Consider the following 16,817-nt stretch of genomic DNA (forward strand, 5'->3'; position numbering starts at 1 on the left):
GACTATCAGTACCTGAAAAAATGTGCCAGTTTTATATTTCTTACCTTTAAATTGGAAGCTTTATGCATTTTCCTGTTTCTGGCGTGTGTTTTAAGGTCAGTGCATATGTTTGTTATATGAGCCAGAAATTCTGACTTATTTCAGAAAGTCAATAAATTTGCGTGCTGAATCGCGGTGCAACATAAAGATTATTTTGGATTATGAAAACTTGCTAAGCTGATCTAGTGTTCAAGAATGAACATTTTTTAATGACTCAATACAGCAAAACCCCAAAGAGGACACTAAACACTTCACTCAAAGCACTACAACCTTTATAATAGCTGTATTTTCATGCGGTCATGTGAAAAAGAAAGTTTTCACTGGAGTCTGTGGAGTCCTGTGAAAAACTAAACACACCCCATATTTGTAACCTGTGGAACCACCTTTAGTAGCAATAAATTGAAGTATAAATTTTCTTTATAAATCTCTCACATGATTGTGGAGGAATTTTAGCTCACTCATGTTTGCAGCGTTACTTCAATTCATTGAGGTTTGCATGTATTTATTTATGCACAGCTCTCCTAAAGCCCCTCCACCGCATTTCATGATTTCATGGTGGTGGATCCTGTTGCATGACCAAATTTTAGCCAAGCTTTAGCTGTCAGACAGTTGGCTTTGTGTTTGACTCTAGAATACTTTGGCATACAGAGGAGTTCATGACTGACTCAATGACTGCAAGGTACCCAGGTCCCGCAGCTGCAAAACAAGCCCATATAATCACCATCCTTCATAATTGGAATAAGGTATTTGTGCTGATGCATGAAGATGTGGCCCTGTGCATCTTTGGTGTTGTCTGTCCAAAGGATGTTATTCCAGAAGTCTTGTAGTTTCTTCAGATACCTTTTGTAGAGAAGATGCTTTCATCTGGCAGTCCTTCAAAACAACTCGAATCTAGGCAGTATTTTTCTAATTGTATTGTCATGGACTTTAACATTTAAAATGCTAACTGAGTTCAAGATGTAGTTCTTGGGTTTTCTTATGCAATCTGACCTTGGGGTGAGTTTGCTGTGGTGCACACTCCTGGCAACACAGCCTGACGCTTCAGATTGGCACACAGCTTTTATAGAGGTTGTCACACGTCCTGATGATCACTTAATCAAGTGAGTGTTGAATAGCAGCACCTGGTTGCTGCTTATCCTCTTAATTCCTGTGCAAGCAGTAAGGATGTACTTAGTTTTATCAGGATGTTTACAGGACTATGAAAACTTTTCCTTTTTGGATGGCCATGACTGTACACGCCTGCGAGTCTGCAAACTTGCATTAGATTGCACTAAACTTTACAACGCTGCTGTTAGTTCCTAGTAGTTGATGTTACTGCAAACAGGACTGCGTGCCTCCATATCCATTGTCCCACAGATGGTTTAAAAAGACTTGTTATGCAAAAGAAGAAAGGTGGGATGATAGTTAGAAGTCCTTCTGCTTTTTCCAGGATTGTTGAAGAATCCATGCCACTGGCTTCAAGCGTTTTCAGTTAAACACTGTTCTGCAGACTGTACAACATTCATCAAATACAGCGTTATCTTTTCTCCCTGTGCAGCAAACCTGGCCGCCACTGACATCATCTTCTTGGTGTGCTGCGTCCCCTTCACCGCCACCCTTTACCCCCTCCCTGGATGGATCTTTGGCAACTTCATGTGCAAATTTGTCGCCTTTCTGCAACAGGTAATATCTTTTGAACCACTTCAACTATTCTGTTTCTCAGCTCAGAAATGTGCTTTCATGTGAATATTATATTTTCAACACTTCCCTTAAAATGATCTTGGATTCTTTAACTTTCTCACAGTAACAGCGTTCAGGGCTTTAACACTCCCACTCCCATGAGAACAGTGAGCCAGCTCGGCGTTGTCACAGAAAAATCAATCTATATAATCCTGTGAAGGTGGTCACAGTTCATCCTCATAAAATTACAGTTCTCAAGAAAGCTAATCCAAAATAAGCCATTGTTGAATTTAGAGTTTCTTCAAAAATGACAATGAAAGTAGGTCGAACTCTACAGCTTTAAAAGTCAAACGTGTCGAGATGTGTCATACACAGCTGACAGAGAATAATAACAGTAATCAGCATCAGTCACAAGAAGGAGGAGACACAAAAGAGAATAACAGAATCTTCTGTTAAGGAGATGAAGATGTTACGTGATACGATGCTTCCATAGACCCAGACATTAATCAAGATTTAAAGGGGCTACTGAACACCGTGTGCCAATGAAAAAACATTATTTTCGTGGGATCCTTTATAATATCTAATCCAGGAATTCAAAACAGATTTCAGCCACTTAAATCAATCATGCCTCTCAATCGTTTTGTTTGATTAGTGAGAGGCCAAAAAAAGTATAACAAATATTCAGAGTGTCACAATAAAATAGGTTTGCACAGCTGCTGTTGGTTGGAATTATCAAAGGCACTGACTGACGGTGAGGAGCTGCAAACTGGGTAAAAAGCCATTTTCACCTTTCATGCATGGAACAAACCACAACTAAAAGCCTGTGCAGCAGACAAACCACCTAACGAAACAAAAAGGAAAACGACCTGTAGACAGTACGACAAAAGCTGCCTGTCATGGCTTCAGCTGCACTATAAAGGTGTTGCTCTAAATTTGGAAATGTGGATGGAATAGCACAACAATCCTTAACTTGGAAGTGTCATCTGCACGATTTTGAACTTATCTGTTATTGACACATAGTCACTGATGGAAACTGTGTGAAAACAACCTGTGAATTCAGTGTTGGAGAATATTACTAAACTATCCTGCCACTTAGTAGCAGTGCAAATAGCTACAAACACCATTATCATATCAAGTGTCTAGTTATGCACTCACCAGACAGAAATACTTTTTGTTTGGAGTCATATTTCCATGCAGTTGATAATTGTTCTCTTTTAATTCTAGTTTACTCAAAACCCTCCCCCGAGGAAAATATCTAACTCGATATACTGACACATGATACATCGAAACAGGAAGAATGTTAGAGGCAGGAAAAATGGGAATGAGGATTTTAAACATTGAGTCTGACAAGGGCGAAATTATGATGGCAGGACGTCAGAGCATCTTCAAAAACTGCAGCTGCTGTGGGGTGTTCTTGATCTGCAGAGGTCAACATCTATCAAATGTGGTAAAGGAAGGAGCCATGGTGAACCAGTGACAGGGCAGCAAAAACTCACTGATGCACGTGGGGAGAGAAGGCTGACCCGTGTGGTCCGATCGAACAGATGCTACTGCAGCTCAGATGGCTGTAAAAGATGATGCTGGCTCTGATAGAACAATGTCAGTGCCTTGCAGCTGATTGTGTATGGAGCTCAGCCAAAGACCAGTCAGGGTGCCCAAACGGATCCCCATCCACTGCCAAAAGCGCCAACAATGAGCACGTGAGCATCAGAACTGGACCACGAAGCAATGGAAGAAGGTAGCCCGGTCTGATGAATCACATTTTGTTTTACCTCACGTGGATGGCCGGCTGCACATCCATCAGGGGAACACCTGACACCAGGATGCACTATGAGAAGCAGCCAGTGGAGGCGGTGCGATGCTTTATGTAATGATCTACTGGGAAACTTTGGGTTCTGCCATCTATGTGGATGTTACTTTGATATGTACCACCTGGACAAACAAATCTGATCCGTGGAGCCCCCACCTCTCAGCTTACAGGACTTAAAGGATCTGTTAGTAACATCTTGATCCCAGATACCACAGCGCACCTTCAGGGCTCTATTGGAATCCCTGCTTTGATTAGCCAAGGCTATTTTGGCAGGTAATCATAATGTTGTGCCTGATCGGTGTATATCCAGCACAAATCAACAAACTGAGAGATGTAGGAAAGTAGGGTTAGAATAAAAGTCGAGTTAAATGAAGTGAATCAGGTCCATGGGACTTATATTGAAGAGCTACAGGGGATAGGATCTAAAAACAGCTGGAGCACAGTGAGTGATGCAGAGCTACACAAAGAGATGACTCAAGAGGAATAATGGCCAATTTTAGATAATGTTTCTCTTTTTTTGTGGAACTTTTTGAATGCGCCAATTACGTCCATGTTTTTTTCTTTCCTTGTACAAGTGCATCACGAGCGGAAGCTGTCCAAGGTATTTTAGCATCGCCCGGCTTATTCACGGAGAAAAGATGTTAAAAACAACATTAAATGCATAGTGTCTGACAACGAGCAGACGCTTTAATTACACTCAGCCTTGCACTAATAACCAGTTCTCTGACTACTCTAATGACAAAGTCAACCGCGAACCAGATACAGTCACTCAGAGAGACCCACAGCTCCTGTTCAGTTAATAAGCACTTTGTCATTACAAGCAAAATCACTTTCCCCAACATTTTAATCTTTAATATTAGAGGCTGATAAAGTATGCAGCAAATGTATTTAGCTTTCTATTTCGTGCGGCAATTTGATTAAATTTCATCTCATTCGACATGCAGGGGATATTCTGTCAAACTTAAAAAAAGAAACACTTTAAAATTTTTAGATGTCAGCCTCAAAAAAAAAAAACCTCAAGAAAAACATAGGCATGATTTGATTAATGGATGTGAGCAATCAGACTACGTGGTCTGTGAGCGTGTCTTGATGACTAAGACCAAGCTTTTTATCTGAAAGCAGAAAGCATCTGTCAAACAAGACTGTCTGTCTCGTTTTCCTCTCTTATCAGACAACCATTTTCTCATCTCAAACCTTCAAGTCAGTTTCTATTATGCTAGCCTACCATCATTTATTATTGCATACAAGGGAGAAAGGTAATTAGGTGACGAGATAAGAGAAGTGGCCACTCTCTTTGCTTTAATCTCTCAAATTTCTCCAAGAAATAAGAGCTGTTAGTGTTATTAGTGTCTTAAAATTTCCACAGTTTAATGAAAAAAACAGTTGATGGGTAACAGTGGGTGATGCATTCCTGCTGTGTTTACATCCAGCCTCTGTTAAAGGATCGTGATGACAGATTACCCAACTACTGCTTGTCGGATAGTACAGTTATATTGTAGAATAGCAGGGAATGTCTAAGGGCTTTATAGGATTACTGGTCAATACCAATTCCATCCAACCGGCCATCCATTTTCTTTCGCTTATCCAATTCAGGAGCCTGGAGCTGATCCCAGCTGCCATAAGGTGATAGGCAGCGTACACACTGGACAGGCCACCAGTCTCACAAAGGGCTAAGATGGAGTTACAGACAACCATTCACACTCACATTCACCAATTTCAAACCACAAATTAGACGTGTTATTGCCCACTTAGGAGAAAGTTTGTGTAAAAATACCATCACACTTCATCAAAGGTTCCTGCCCTGTTGTGCTGTTTGAAACTAAATTAAGGAAGCAAGATTACATTGCTAGGGTGGGATACTGCTCCTTCATCTTTCCAGTCTAATTAGCAGATGTATTTTCATGTCCAGTTATTACCAGGCTGAAGATTAGTCTGAGAGGAGCATTGATTACGTTAAATCAAAGATCTCTGCAGGAAACTTTTAGCTCTTCACAGACTTTAGTCAACATTTAATCTGCCTGTTATTTTCTTGAATCATGTATTAATGAAAGTTTTCAAACCTTTTAAAGTCCAAGCTGTATGTGATCTTCAGAAGTTTTATGCATTTTAAATCTGGAGGAGATTAAAAAAGACCGAAAACTGCTGTTGGGAGGTACAGCGGTGCAGTGGTTAGCACTTGGGTTCAAACCTCCTTGTTGGCTGGGCGTTTCTCTGTGGGATTCCCCATGTGTCTGCAGGGGTTTCCCTCTGGGTAATCTGGTTTCCTCCCACAGTCCAAAAGCATGCACATTAACTTCTGGGTGTTTCTAAACTGACTGAGGTGTGGATATGAGAGTGTGTGCTTGAGAACCCTGAGATGAACTGGTGAGCTCTCAAGGGCGTGGAACTGCCTCTTGGTCTATTTCTATTTTGCACAGGACCCAGCTGATGGACAGATGGATATTTGAGAAGCTAAAATCACAAAATGGACTGGTATTGATGATTTTTTTCAGATGAATAAAAGTAAACTGTCCCTTTAAATGTATCTTATATATAAATATTAGACTGCAGATCTCAAATACTTTAAGACACTGATGTAAACAGCTTTATCTGAAGCTTATGGATGAATGTTAGGAGAATATCCCCCGTGTAGCCCTATGATTTTAATTACCATGTTTAAACTGAATAAATAAAAAAGATTAGGAAGCTTAAAGAAAACAGATTCTTATTATTTATTCCTCCCTCATTTTCTTCCGTCATTAAAAAGAAATAAAACTACAGTAGAATAGAAATTATGAGTTACTAATATACCAGACATCTTAAAAAACAAAACATAGGAAAAATGGTATCCATTTCCTCAGCCGCCTCAACACTGAACTTATGATGACCCCTTTCTCTCTCTCTCACCATATCTTTTGAAATCCTGTGGTCCTGGTGCACAAAACCTCTGGAGAGTAATGTGAGCTGGCTTCGTAGTCGCAGATGAGAGGTGGCGAGAGAAACAGGCAGACACATAGACAAAAGAGGGACAAAATTAGATCCTATTTGTAAAAGAGCATAGAGGGAACTTCAGACCCCTCATTTTTCACCCTGCTCCACATATTTCAAAACAAAAATGGATTAGTTTGCCTACATACAACCCACTAAGACCCACAGAGGTGATGTATCCAAAAGGAACAAAGACGGTAGAAAGTGTTAGGCTTGCTTTCTGTGTCATCCTGCTCCATTGAACATCAATGCACAGTTGCATATGAAACAAGAAAAGCATCTGTTTGAGGCTCTTTTTTTTTTTTTTACTCTAGGACACCACTATAAGTCCTAGTGGAAATATTGATTCAATTCAATTCACTTCATTTCTCAATGTGCTTTATATTGCAAGAACGTCAATTACACAGAGAACCTCCCCCCAAAGAAATCAAATACTAATGCCCTCCCTGTGAGCAAGCACTTGGTAACAGTGGGAAGGAAAAACTCCCTTTTAACAGGAAGAAGCCTACGACGGGACCAGGCTCAGGGAGGTGCAGCCATCTGCTGCAACTGGTTGTTAGTGAGGGGAGGAAGACAGGATAATAAGCACACTGAGGATGAGAGCCAGAGGTTAATAATAAGTAATGATTAAATGCAGTCATTTAAAATTTTGTGTAAGAAGGAAAAGTTTGTCAAACTTTAATGTGCAAGTAAAATTCTATATTTGGTCTTCAATTACAATTCTTCTGATTAGCTCAAGTTTAATTGAATCAAGCATCATTGAACTCCATTAAAAATGAAGTTGGATGATTGCTTCATATGCTAATGAAAAACACTCATCACAAATGCTGCCACCTCTGCACTTCCTCTGTACGCGTCCTCTCCGGTTCTATCCCTCGCTCTTTACCATTCTGAATGATCTGCAGCTTAAAAGCATGCAAGCCCATTAGTAAAAACTGGAGAGGGAGTCTGAAATAAAGGACAAAAAAGCTGCTTGAACGTCTGCTTTCTTAGAGAGCAGCGATTAAAATATAAAGCCAAAAAAAACAAAAACAAAAAAACAAGTTTGCAAGACACTATAAGAAAAGCGCTTCCTCTAATAGCTTGTCAGCAAACTGTAAGAGCTCTTGTAAGAAACACATTTGTGTCAAAGTTAGTTAGGTGCAGGACTCAAAACTGGTGAAAAGTGAAAGGGGTTTATTTACAGATGCACACCAGGTGAAATATATACAGCAACAGGGGAAGGCGGCTCCAGGGAATCTGAGGGGAGAATGTCCAGGGCAGGTAAACCTTCACACTCCTCTTCACACAGTCCATGAGTCACAAAACCTCCAAATCCAATCCAAGAAAGTTCACTCACACTCACTCACACCCACTCAGGGTCCACAGGGCAGGAGAAGCAGGTAGGGATAGGGAAGACTGCACAAAAAGAACAGATTAGGGAGAAGCACTAGGAAACACAAGGAACTCACTAGCCAAGCAGGGTCTACACTGACACAAGTTAGCACAACGATTCAGCAAGGAAGCAGACTCCACTGAGGGTAATAATCTGTGATGATTGGCAGGTGAGTGATCACAGCAGATGGGTGACAGGTGAGTAGAGCTGAGTAGGCGAGGACAGAGGTGGGGAGCATAGTCTGACTCCACCCTGGCGAGAAAGAGTGAAACAGCAAAAAACAACAACAACATCCTAGAGGTCCTTGAGGCCGTGGCAATGTGTATGTTTGACTGTTTAAAATGAATATATTTCAGGTGCGTTGGCATTTTAATGTCTCTGTTTGGTTTACGGATCCAGTGTTAAGCCAATTTCTTCTCCTCCTATTCAGTTTGACCAACCAGACCATGGCATCTTTCTTTGAGACACCACCACTGCCTAACTTACATCAAGGGATACTCTTTTGGAACACGCTCTACATATTTCTGCAACTTTTCCACAAATGTGCAATATGAAATAATGCCAAACATGATCATTTCTTTTAATTTAAAGCTAGTTTTAAATTTGAGTCTTTCCACTGAACACATAGCTGTATTATGGATTTATCTGTGGTGCTTGTGGGGATATCTTCTATGAAAGTAGACTAGAAAGATTACATTTGAATTTATTTTTCGGTCATTTATCCCAGTTTTGTTTGCTAGCCTGCTTTCCCTTTGTATGCTTACTCACTATTTAGTTGTTTTTCTTCTTTCTTGTGGGTGATGTAACATTATAAAGCACAGATGGAGCAGAATGAGGACTCAGCTGTCTAAAGCTATTATTTTTGTTAGCCAAGCTAAATAGACTTTATTTAATATATTTCTGATTTTCAATTTTCTTGGTTCACAGCTGTATTGTTAAACATCTGAGAGTCATAAATAATATTTCTTCTCCTTTCCTAAAGCACAATAGCTTATGTACCTAGAATCACGTCCATTATTATTTGGACAATGACACATTTTGTAATTTCACATCTATACACCACAGCTGAAGTGCAGACTTTCAGCTTTCATTCAAGGGATTTAACAAAAGTATTAACAGTTTAAGATATACATCCCTTTGTATTCATAGCCCCCATTTTCAGTGGGTCAAAATTAATTGGAAAATTGACTCACAAGCTGTTTCATGGTCAGGTGACCCCAGATTATCCCATCCTCTGAGTAATATTTGATTATTTCATAAAATAATAAAAATAATCTCTGCACGATCACTTTTCTTCTCCAAAAGGAAGAAAAGTTTTTTTCTTTTTGGAAAAGAACCATTTTTGCTCACACAAACTAATTTGAATAAGACAGCTTCATAATTTATCTTTAATTTTATTATCTTTTCATGTATTTGTCATTTATGTTAAGCACTTTGAGTTTACATGTAAATGAAATGAGCATCGTCTTCATTTGTTAGGTGACGGTGCAAGCCACCTGCATCACCCTGACTGCCATGAGTGGAGACCGCTGTTACGTGACAGTCTACCCCCTGAAATCTCTTCGGCACCGAACCCCCAAAGTAGCCATGATTGTCAGCATTTGCATTTGGATCGGTACGTCGTGTCATTATCGACTGACTCGTTAAAAATAGTTGCGTATGTGTATAAAATTTAAAATGCCATCATTTCACCTAACCATGTTTATCCTCTTCAGGTTCTTTCATCCTCTCTACACCAATTTTAATGTACCAGCGTATAGAGGAGGGCTACTGGTACGGCCCGAGGCAATACTGCATGGAGAGATTTCCCTCTAAGACGCATGAGAGGGCTTTCATCCTGTACCAGTTCATTGCTGCCTACCTGCTGCCTGTGCTCACTATCTCTTTCTGCTACACTCTGATGGTTAAGAGGGTTGGCCAGCCCACTGTAGAACCTGTAGACAATAATTATCAGGTAAGGGCAGGTGTTATATCAGCCTGGGCTTCACAAGTGCCTCACAAACACAGCCACTAATGCACAGAGATATTATTGTCACCAGCTGCTGCTAATTTTCAGCCAATTAAAAGTTTAAAATCTCTCCTCTCTTCTCTTCATGTCCCCGTCTTTGAAAATGTGTTTTAAAACTTCTTTACAGTGGCTGCAGTCAACTCTTTATTTTATAATTTTCTTCATTTTATAATTTTTTATTGTGGCTTTCTTTTTCAATGTGGAACCTATTCATAAAAAAGAGCAACTGCATTATACCTGCCAACTTCTGCACACGAGTGTTACAGGAAGACAAATTATTGCCTTTGTGTCAACACAAAGAGATCTTACACTTCACTACATTTTGGGAACATGAGCAGGTAGACCTGCTGTGGACAGAGTGGGAGTAATGTTCATCACTACAGGTGTTATATTGAAAGTGCGACAGGATAAAGTAGAAAACAATTATGGGCAATTATGTTGCCAAAAATTCCCACTCAGTGTGGGAGTGATTTCTTTTAAGCATTAATGCCCTGATCAATAATTTACACCAATATAGGAAAGAGAGTGAAACAAATATCCTCTAATATCAATGGATAAATAGGTTGCAATGCATTGACAACCTCAAGGGGAAATAAAGTCTTTAATACAGTCACACTAGGAAAAGGAGTGGTTGGTGACCCAGCACGACAAAGGTCTGCAACCACTCTTAGTCAGTTGCTGTCTCTAAAGCAACTTTGGTGCATGAATACATGAAATAAAACCACAACAAGATAGAACTGACTTACTAAGACACTGAAAGGGGTCAAGCTGGCAATTACATGCAATCTATCAGCGATAATACACCAATTAACTCTGTGAAATCTGTGAAAACCGCTAACCTGTGGAACTCTGTTGCAAATCTGATGCAGTCTATGTAGACAGAAAATCACAATAAAGAGAAAATCTCATTCACTGCTTATATTCAGTGTCCAGCCAGAACGTCACAGATTTGAAACAGAAATGAAGAAATGTCCACAGAAACATTGATGTAGTTGCTGCTGGTCAGTTTTGTCTTTAGAATGAATCGAGCATAACCAGGATACAACAAACTGGCAACCGAATAAGTTGAGTCTCCAATTACAATGATTCAGTTTAATTTTAACTGATCCCCTATGAGCAAGTACTTGGCAGTGGGAATGACAAACTCCCTTTTAACAGGAACAAACCTCAGTGTAGTGGTTGCCCAGTACTTTGTGTGTTGCATGCTCAACCTCACTTACTCACCGAGTCACCAAGTGCAAAAAAGTGCAATCACCTGGAAACCACTGATGGTTCTTCTTGGTCCCGAGGACGTTACATTCTTATTTACTCGAATAAGAGATTCTGTAGCTACCCGAAGGAGCGTTTCTGTGTCCTTTAGTTCCTTCTTTTGATAACTTTCTGTTTTGATTGACTGTTATCACTCTGGTAACACTGTTACATATTCTAAATATTGTCAAAAACATTACAAAGAGGGTTCCTTGTTTTGTCTCTTCAGGTGAATCTCCTGTCTGAGAGAACAATCAGCATCCGGAGCAAAGTTTCCAAGATGGTGGTAGTGATTGTGCTTCTCTTTGCCATCTGCTGGGGGCCCATCCAGATCTTTGTCCTCTTCCAGTCTTTCTATCCTAACTACCAGCCTAACTACGCCACATACAAGATCAAGACGTGGGCCAACTGCATGTCCTACGCCAACTCCTCTGTCAACCCCATAGTTTATGGCTTTATGGGAGCTAGTTTCCAAAAGTCTTTCAGGAAAACTTTTCCCTTCCTGTTCAAGCACAAGGTCAGAGACAGCAGCATGGCTTCCAGGACTGCCAATGCTGAGATTAAGTTTGTTGCTGCGGAGGAAGGCAACAACAATAACGCGGTGAACTGATCCCGATCATTTAACATAAGAAGGATACGGACAGTTTTCTAATGTGAACCGTGAAAAAAATAACACTAATTGTGTGTAAACGTCCTCAAAGAGCAACTGATCTGAAAGAGACACTGTTTGGCAGCCGGGATGTATTTATATCAGTGAATATAACTAATGAAATGATGTGAGGAAACTCAGACACATAAAACAGATGGGCACTAACAGTATTTGGCACAATATGTTACCTGTTCCAACTGCCAAGTCTGGCAATGCTGGCACATGTCTGCCAAACACCAGGTCTGAATAACACAAAGCTGAACACACTAGATGACAAAAGAGGAGAGTTTGGCCTGAAAGCTGCAGGCAGGACATTTAATCCCTGTTTGATCTGATGAGGTCTGCAGCTCTAGAATAAACTGGACCGAGGACAGATGATGATTATAGATATCATATGAAATGAAACAACACTGAATGTATATTTGAATTTAACACTCTTGACTAAATGGCAGTTGGCTTGTTTTATTTTTGTTTGTTTTTTTGCTAGTTTTTCTGTGGTTGACATTTACGTCTTCGTTGGAGAAAAAGAGAATAATTTAACACTTTGAGTATGCGTCACTCCGAAGAACAGCGAACACTGTGACACTGTGTAAATGTTTAAAAGGTGAGCGTTCTTATAATTTCTTTAAGCAATCTTCAGGAATACTTCTCCTGGCTTCTCAAAGGACATTCAAAGCTCTTCTTTGGATGTTCGCTGCCTTTTGTTCCATTTTCTGTCAAAATGATCTCGTGCTGTTTCAGTGGTGTTGATGTCCAGGCTCTGGGGAGGCCAATCCATGACTGATGGTATTTCATTGTGTGTTTTTCTATCGAGGTGTGCTTTGAATGCATTGGCAGTGTGTTTGGGATCATTGTCATGATGAAAAATGAAGCTGTTTTCAGTCAGATGTTACTTTATAGCAGATTAATATCTGATAATACTTTTCTTTGTTAATAATTCCATCAATTTTGACAAGATCCCAGACACCCCTGACTGAAATGTAGCACCACACCAAGTCTCCACCATGTTTTACAGATGGTTGTAGACACACTTTGGTAATGGTTTCTTGACAGCTTCCCCTCCACTCAAACCATTTCTAATGAGGCTTCAGTGAGCAGTAGATGGGTCAACTTCAGATGCATCTCTTTAAGGTCCTCTGTCGGGTCATTTCTTAGGACATGATAGGACTCTACTTTTTTTCAGGTCTGCAATTTTTTATTTTCTTCTCCACTAGCCCTAACTCACAGTTTTTAGAACACACCAAACACTATGCCAAGATATGGCAGGTTTTCAGCTAATAGTTCTTTGGAAATTACCTCATTGGTGCAAAAAAGACTATTTTATGCCTGTGAACCTGTGTTATCATTAGCATTCTTCATAGATTCAACTAAAGAAATGAGAACAATCTGTTTTTGCTACAGGTACTAGCAAAGTGCCTAAATATACACATTTTAAATGGATTCTTTACTAAAATATCTGTTATGTGTTAACACAATAGTGAGTTAGGTGGCTTTTTCATGCTTGAATCCTTGGGAGCAAAATATAAAGAAATGAGGGGTGACTCACAAATTTTACGTAGCGAGGTATACTTGTTATTACACATTTGACAACACTGTTTAAACAAACAGCCTTGAATGCCTCATACCGGTACACTGACCACTGTAACGCCAAATTTGTCAGCTTTCACCAGCTCTCTTATCATACAGCCATGTTAAGGTTCTTATCAATCTCTAAGCAAGACAGCAAATATGCAAAACTCCTCAAATATCAAACTGTTTGTTTAAAAAATTATGAGTTTATCTCACTTCTGTTCAGTTTTGTGAGTTTGTGAGTCATGTGGATCCAGATCCACATGACTCACACAAAGATTCATCAATTTTATATACTTCACTACAGGTTACTACATACGTCCATGGTATTATAAGTGAAAATAAAAGGGAATCAGATCGTTTCTTGAGGCAACAGAAGTTAAAGCTGTGCTTTTTTGTTCGTTTAAAAACAACTGAATCCAGCTGAATCGTTTCCGTTGCTGGCAGTATGATGAGTGGTGTGATGGCTAAACCGGGGGTTGTAGTCAGTGAAGTGTACACAGTGTTTACTTTGCTTTTGTGTCCCATGCACAAACATTCGCACCTTACTTAATTGTGCATTCACAAACACTATAGAAACATGCACGCATGCACACAGGCAAATACAAGCACACATCCACATTTCGCCCACTGCATCTACTTTTTTCGTTAGTGGTATCAGTTGTTACATCTTCTCAGAAAAAAAAAAAACACCCTTGCACGATCTTGTCAGACAGACGGCGGACACGACCTGCTCCATTGTGAGAGTGCATTCTGAAGGAGAAGCTGATGACAGAGCAGCTGTCTGGCAATAGAAATGCAGCCTATCATAGTTAATAAATCTGTAAAGCTGTTAATTAGGGGGAAAAAAAACATGCAGGAAGATTTTTCTAACATAGGTTGAACTACATGGCCACCTTAATGCAGCTATAGACAATGTAACCTTACATTATACTGGTCATTAGTAGATGCTAATTACGTACTTGCAAGAATAGAGTAGAACACAGCAGAACATGCATCTTGCAGCCGTGTGTCAAAATGTTTGTACTCGTGCTAAAAAAAAAAGCACTTTGAGTTTTGTTGAAACAATTTGAGCTGCACTGTTTTAGCAGCAAGTAATTAGTCCTCCATTTGCAATTCAAATTGTACAAAAAGCAGCCAACTAAAGAAAGTGTTACCCACTAATTAGAACAGAAAAAAAGGGTATGGCATGGAGTGCATTGTGAGGCCATTTATTTACGTGAGCACTGCTCTAAAACACATCTTAACATGTTCGAGTTCTGCCTAATGGCTGCATATTGCTCTTTAATAATCCTCCACATGTATGTATAGCCATTAAGGCAAAAGTCATTAATAAAATTTTCATTAGTTATACCACACCATCATTGTGCAGCCTTGACAGCTTCAAACATGCAGGCAGAGGCATGAAAGGTTTTCAGCGGGTCTTCACTGACAAGAAAAACAAGAAATCCTGCAGCACAGAGCCCGCAGAGCTCCAACATCACGAAATCATCGTGAAATCTTCGATTATGTAGAGACAGAAGACACTGAGCCATCCTATATAAAAAGAAGCGTAAAGACCTGTATTTTAAACTTTTTCTGTTTATCTGAGGTTAACTGATGGAAAACTTTTCATGGTATTATTTTTTTAATTCTTTCCTTTGCACAGCAATGTTTTGCACACATTCTCATGACATTGACACTTTTTATGTCTGTCTGGTTTAAAAATATATTCTGCTTGGGTTCAGCTTGAACTGTCTTGTGAGATGAAATATGTTCAGCTTTAGATGTACATGTGAGCCGCTTTGTTTAAAGAAATGATTGTAGTGAAACAGACAAATGATTTCAGAATTTCTCAGGGTTTTGAAGAATCCTGGCTGCAGTGAGATTAATTCTAACTTTTGAACAGAGGTAGTAATGTAAATAAAACCTTGAATCTAATCATGTTGTTGGTGCCAGCCATGCATTGCTCTATACTGTAGAGATGTTGCTGTAATGTACCGCACAGCTTCTGGAAACATTGTTTTCTTTGGTCATTAAACAAATGAAGAACAGGTTATTGGCTTGTGTTGTGAGTAACTTAGCAAAATTAGTAAAAATGATTACCTGCAGGTAAGATTAGAGGACAAGCAAGAAAAAAAAAATGCTGACAAAGGTTTTGGTTTTGTTTTTTTGCCCCTTAAGTATTGAACACATATTAAATCTTTAACATACATACATATTTAACATTCTGGATATTGTAGTATTTTTCTGGTATTTTCATTTTATAAGATCACGTCTCCCTTTTAAAAAAGATTTGATCTTCCGGCATGGTTAGCCCAGGGCCGACTGAAACAATAACTTGGGAATTTGATATCATCCCAGGCCACTCAATTTTATAATCTAACCCTATGGCTTCTTTACAGTTATTAGCAGTGTTAGATTAAAAAGTTCTATCACATTGATTATTACCTTTCCTAAATGCAATGCAGTATGTTACGTATTTAATTATTATTTATTTGTTACATTATTGTTACATTACTTTCTTGTTACTCCATAAAATGGCCTGAAACATATTGTCACATAATTACCAGTTAAGAATATGAACCTGTGGATACAGTTCCACACAGCAACACAAATCCCTATCTTAGTGAGCGTCACATCACTGCTGGTGTTACCTGCTGAAGTTCATACTTTGGCTGCTGGGCTCGGGTCAGCTTTACATTAGCATGTAGGTATCTGTTAAGAGTGGAGGTTCTGCTAGCATTATAATGCAGTTGTTTCTGTCCTGGATGCAGTTTGCCGTCATGTTCTTGTCCTTTTGTGCAGTCAAAATAAAAATAATTTTAACACCGATCTGCCTGGCATTCAGATAACTGAAGAACCTTTGTGACGCAAGTAATGACATAACTGTAACTGCAACTGAATTTAGTACAGTAACGCGTTACATTACTGTGTTACTGATAAATGTCATGTGATTACAGTAAAGCATTTCTTTGTCACCCGACAAACTCAACACTGGTTTTCGGAGATTCACTACAGAATCATCTTAACCTAAAGAATTCCTTTTCATAATATTAATGCTATATCAGTTGATCAGTAATGCTTAGTGAAATTCATGTTTCAATAGCAAATGAACATATAGGTTTACAGGGGTGAAGAGAGTCTATAACCATGAATGTATAACAGCTGTACAACAAATTAACTAGCTAGTAGCTAAGGTGTTCTTGACTGACCTGGTCTCTGACTGGTGCATTTCTCCTCCAAATGTACTTTCTCTTGTTTTATGGATCATCTATCTATATAGTGGGTGCATGTTGACTGTCTTTCCCAGAGAGAGTATTTGCTCTCTTTGTGTTTGCTCACAAAGAAGAGCAAACAGTCTCCACACATCCGTCACCCCTGAGAGGTCTGTCAACTCAATACTGCTTGCTACAATGTCACTGAACAAGCTGACAGTTCACAGCAGGGCTAAAATAACTATCAGGCCACCAGTGCTCCTGATGTGCAGTCTACCACTAACTGTAAATAAATA

The 16,817-nt window shown here is 39.4% G+C and overlaps 1 protein-coding gene across 1 annotated transcript in view; it reads left to right on the forward strand.

Moving 5' to 3' along the window:
- Nucleotides 1–11,716, forward strand: part of kiss1ra (KISS1 receptor a) — a 16,092-nt gene extending 4,376 nt beyond the window's left edge. Inside the window, exons 2-5 of the mRNA XM_005742549.1 lie at nt 1,577–1,701; nt 9,330–9,465; nt 9,566–9,804; nt 11,336–11,716. Coding sequence (XP_005742606.1) covers nt 1,577–1,701; nt 9,330–9,465; nt 9,566–9,804; nt 11,336–11,716 — 881 coding nt within the window. The remainder of the gene's footprint in view (nt 1–1,576; nt 1,702–9,329; nt 9,466–9,565; nt 9,805–11,335) is intronic.
- Nucleotides 11,717–16,817: the final 5,101 nt, after the last annotated feature.

Source organism: Pundamilia nyererei, unplaced genomic scaffold (genome assembly GCF_000239375.1).
Source record: "Pundamilia nyererei isolate P.nyererei 1_Seehausen unplaced genomic scaffold, PunNye1.0 scaffold00121, whole genome shotgun sequence".
Lineage (NCBI taxonomy): Eukaryota > Metazoa > Chordata > Actinopteri > Cichliformes > Cichlidae > Pundamilia > Pundamilia nyererei.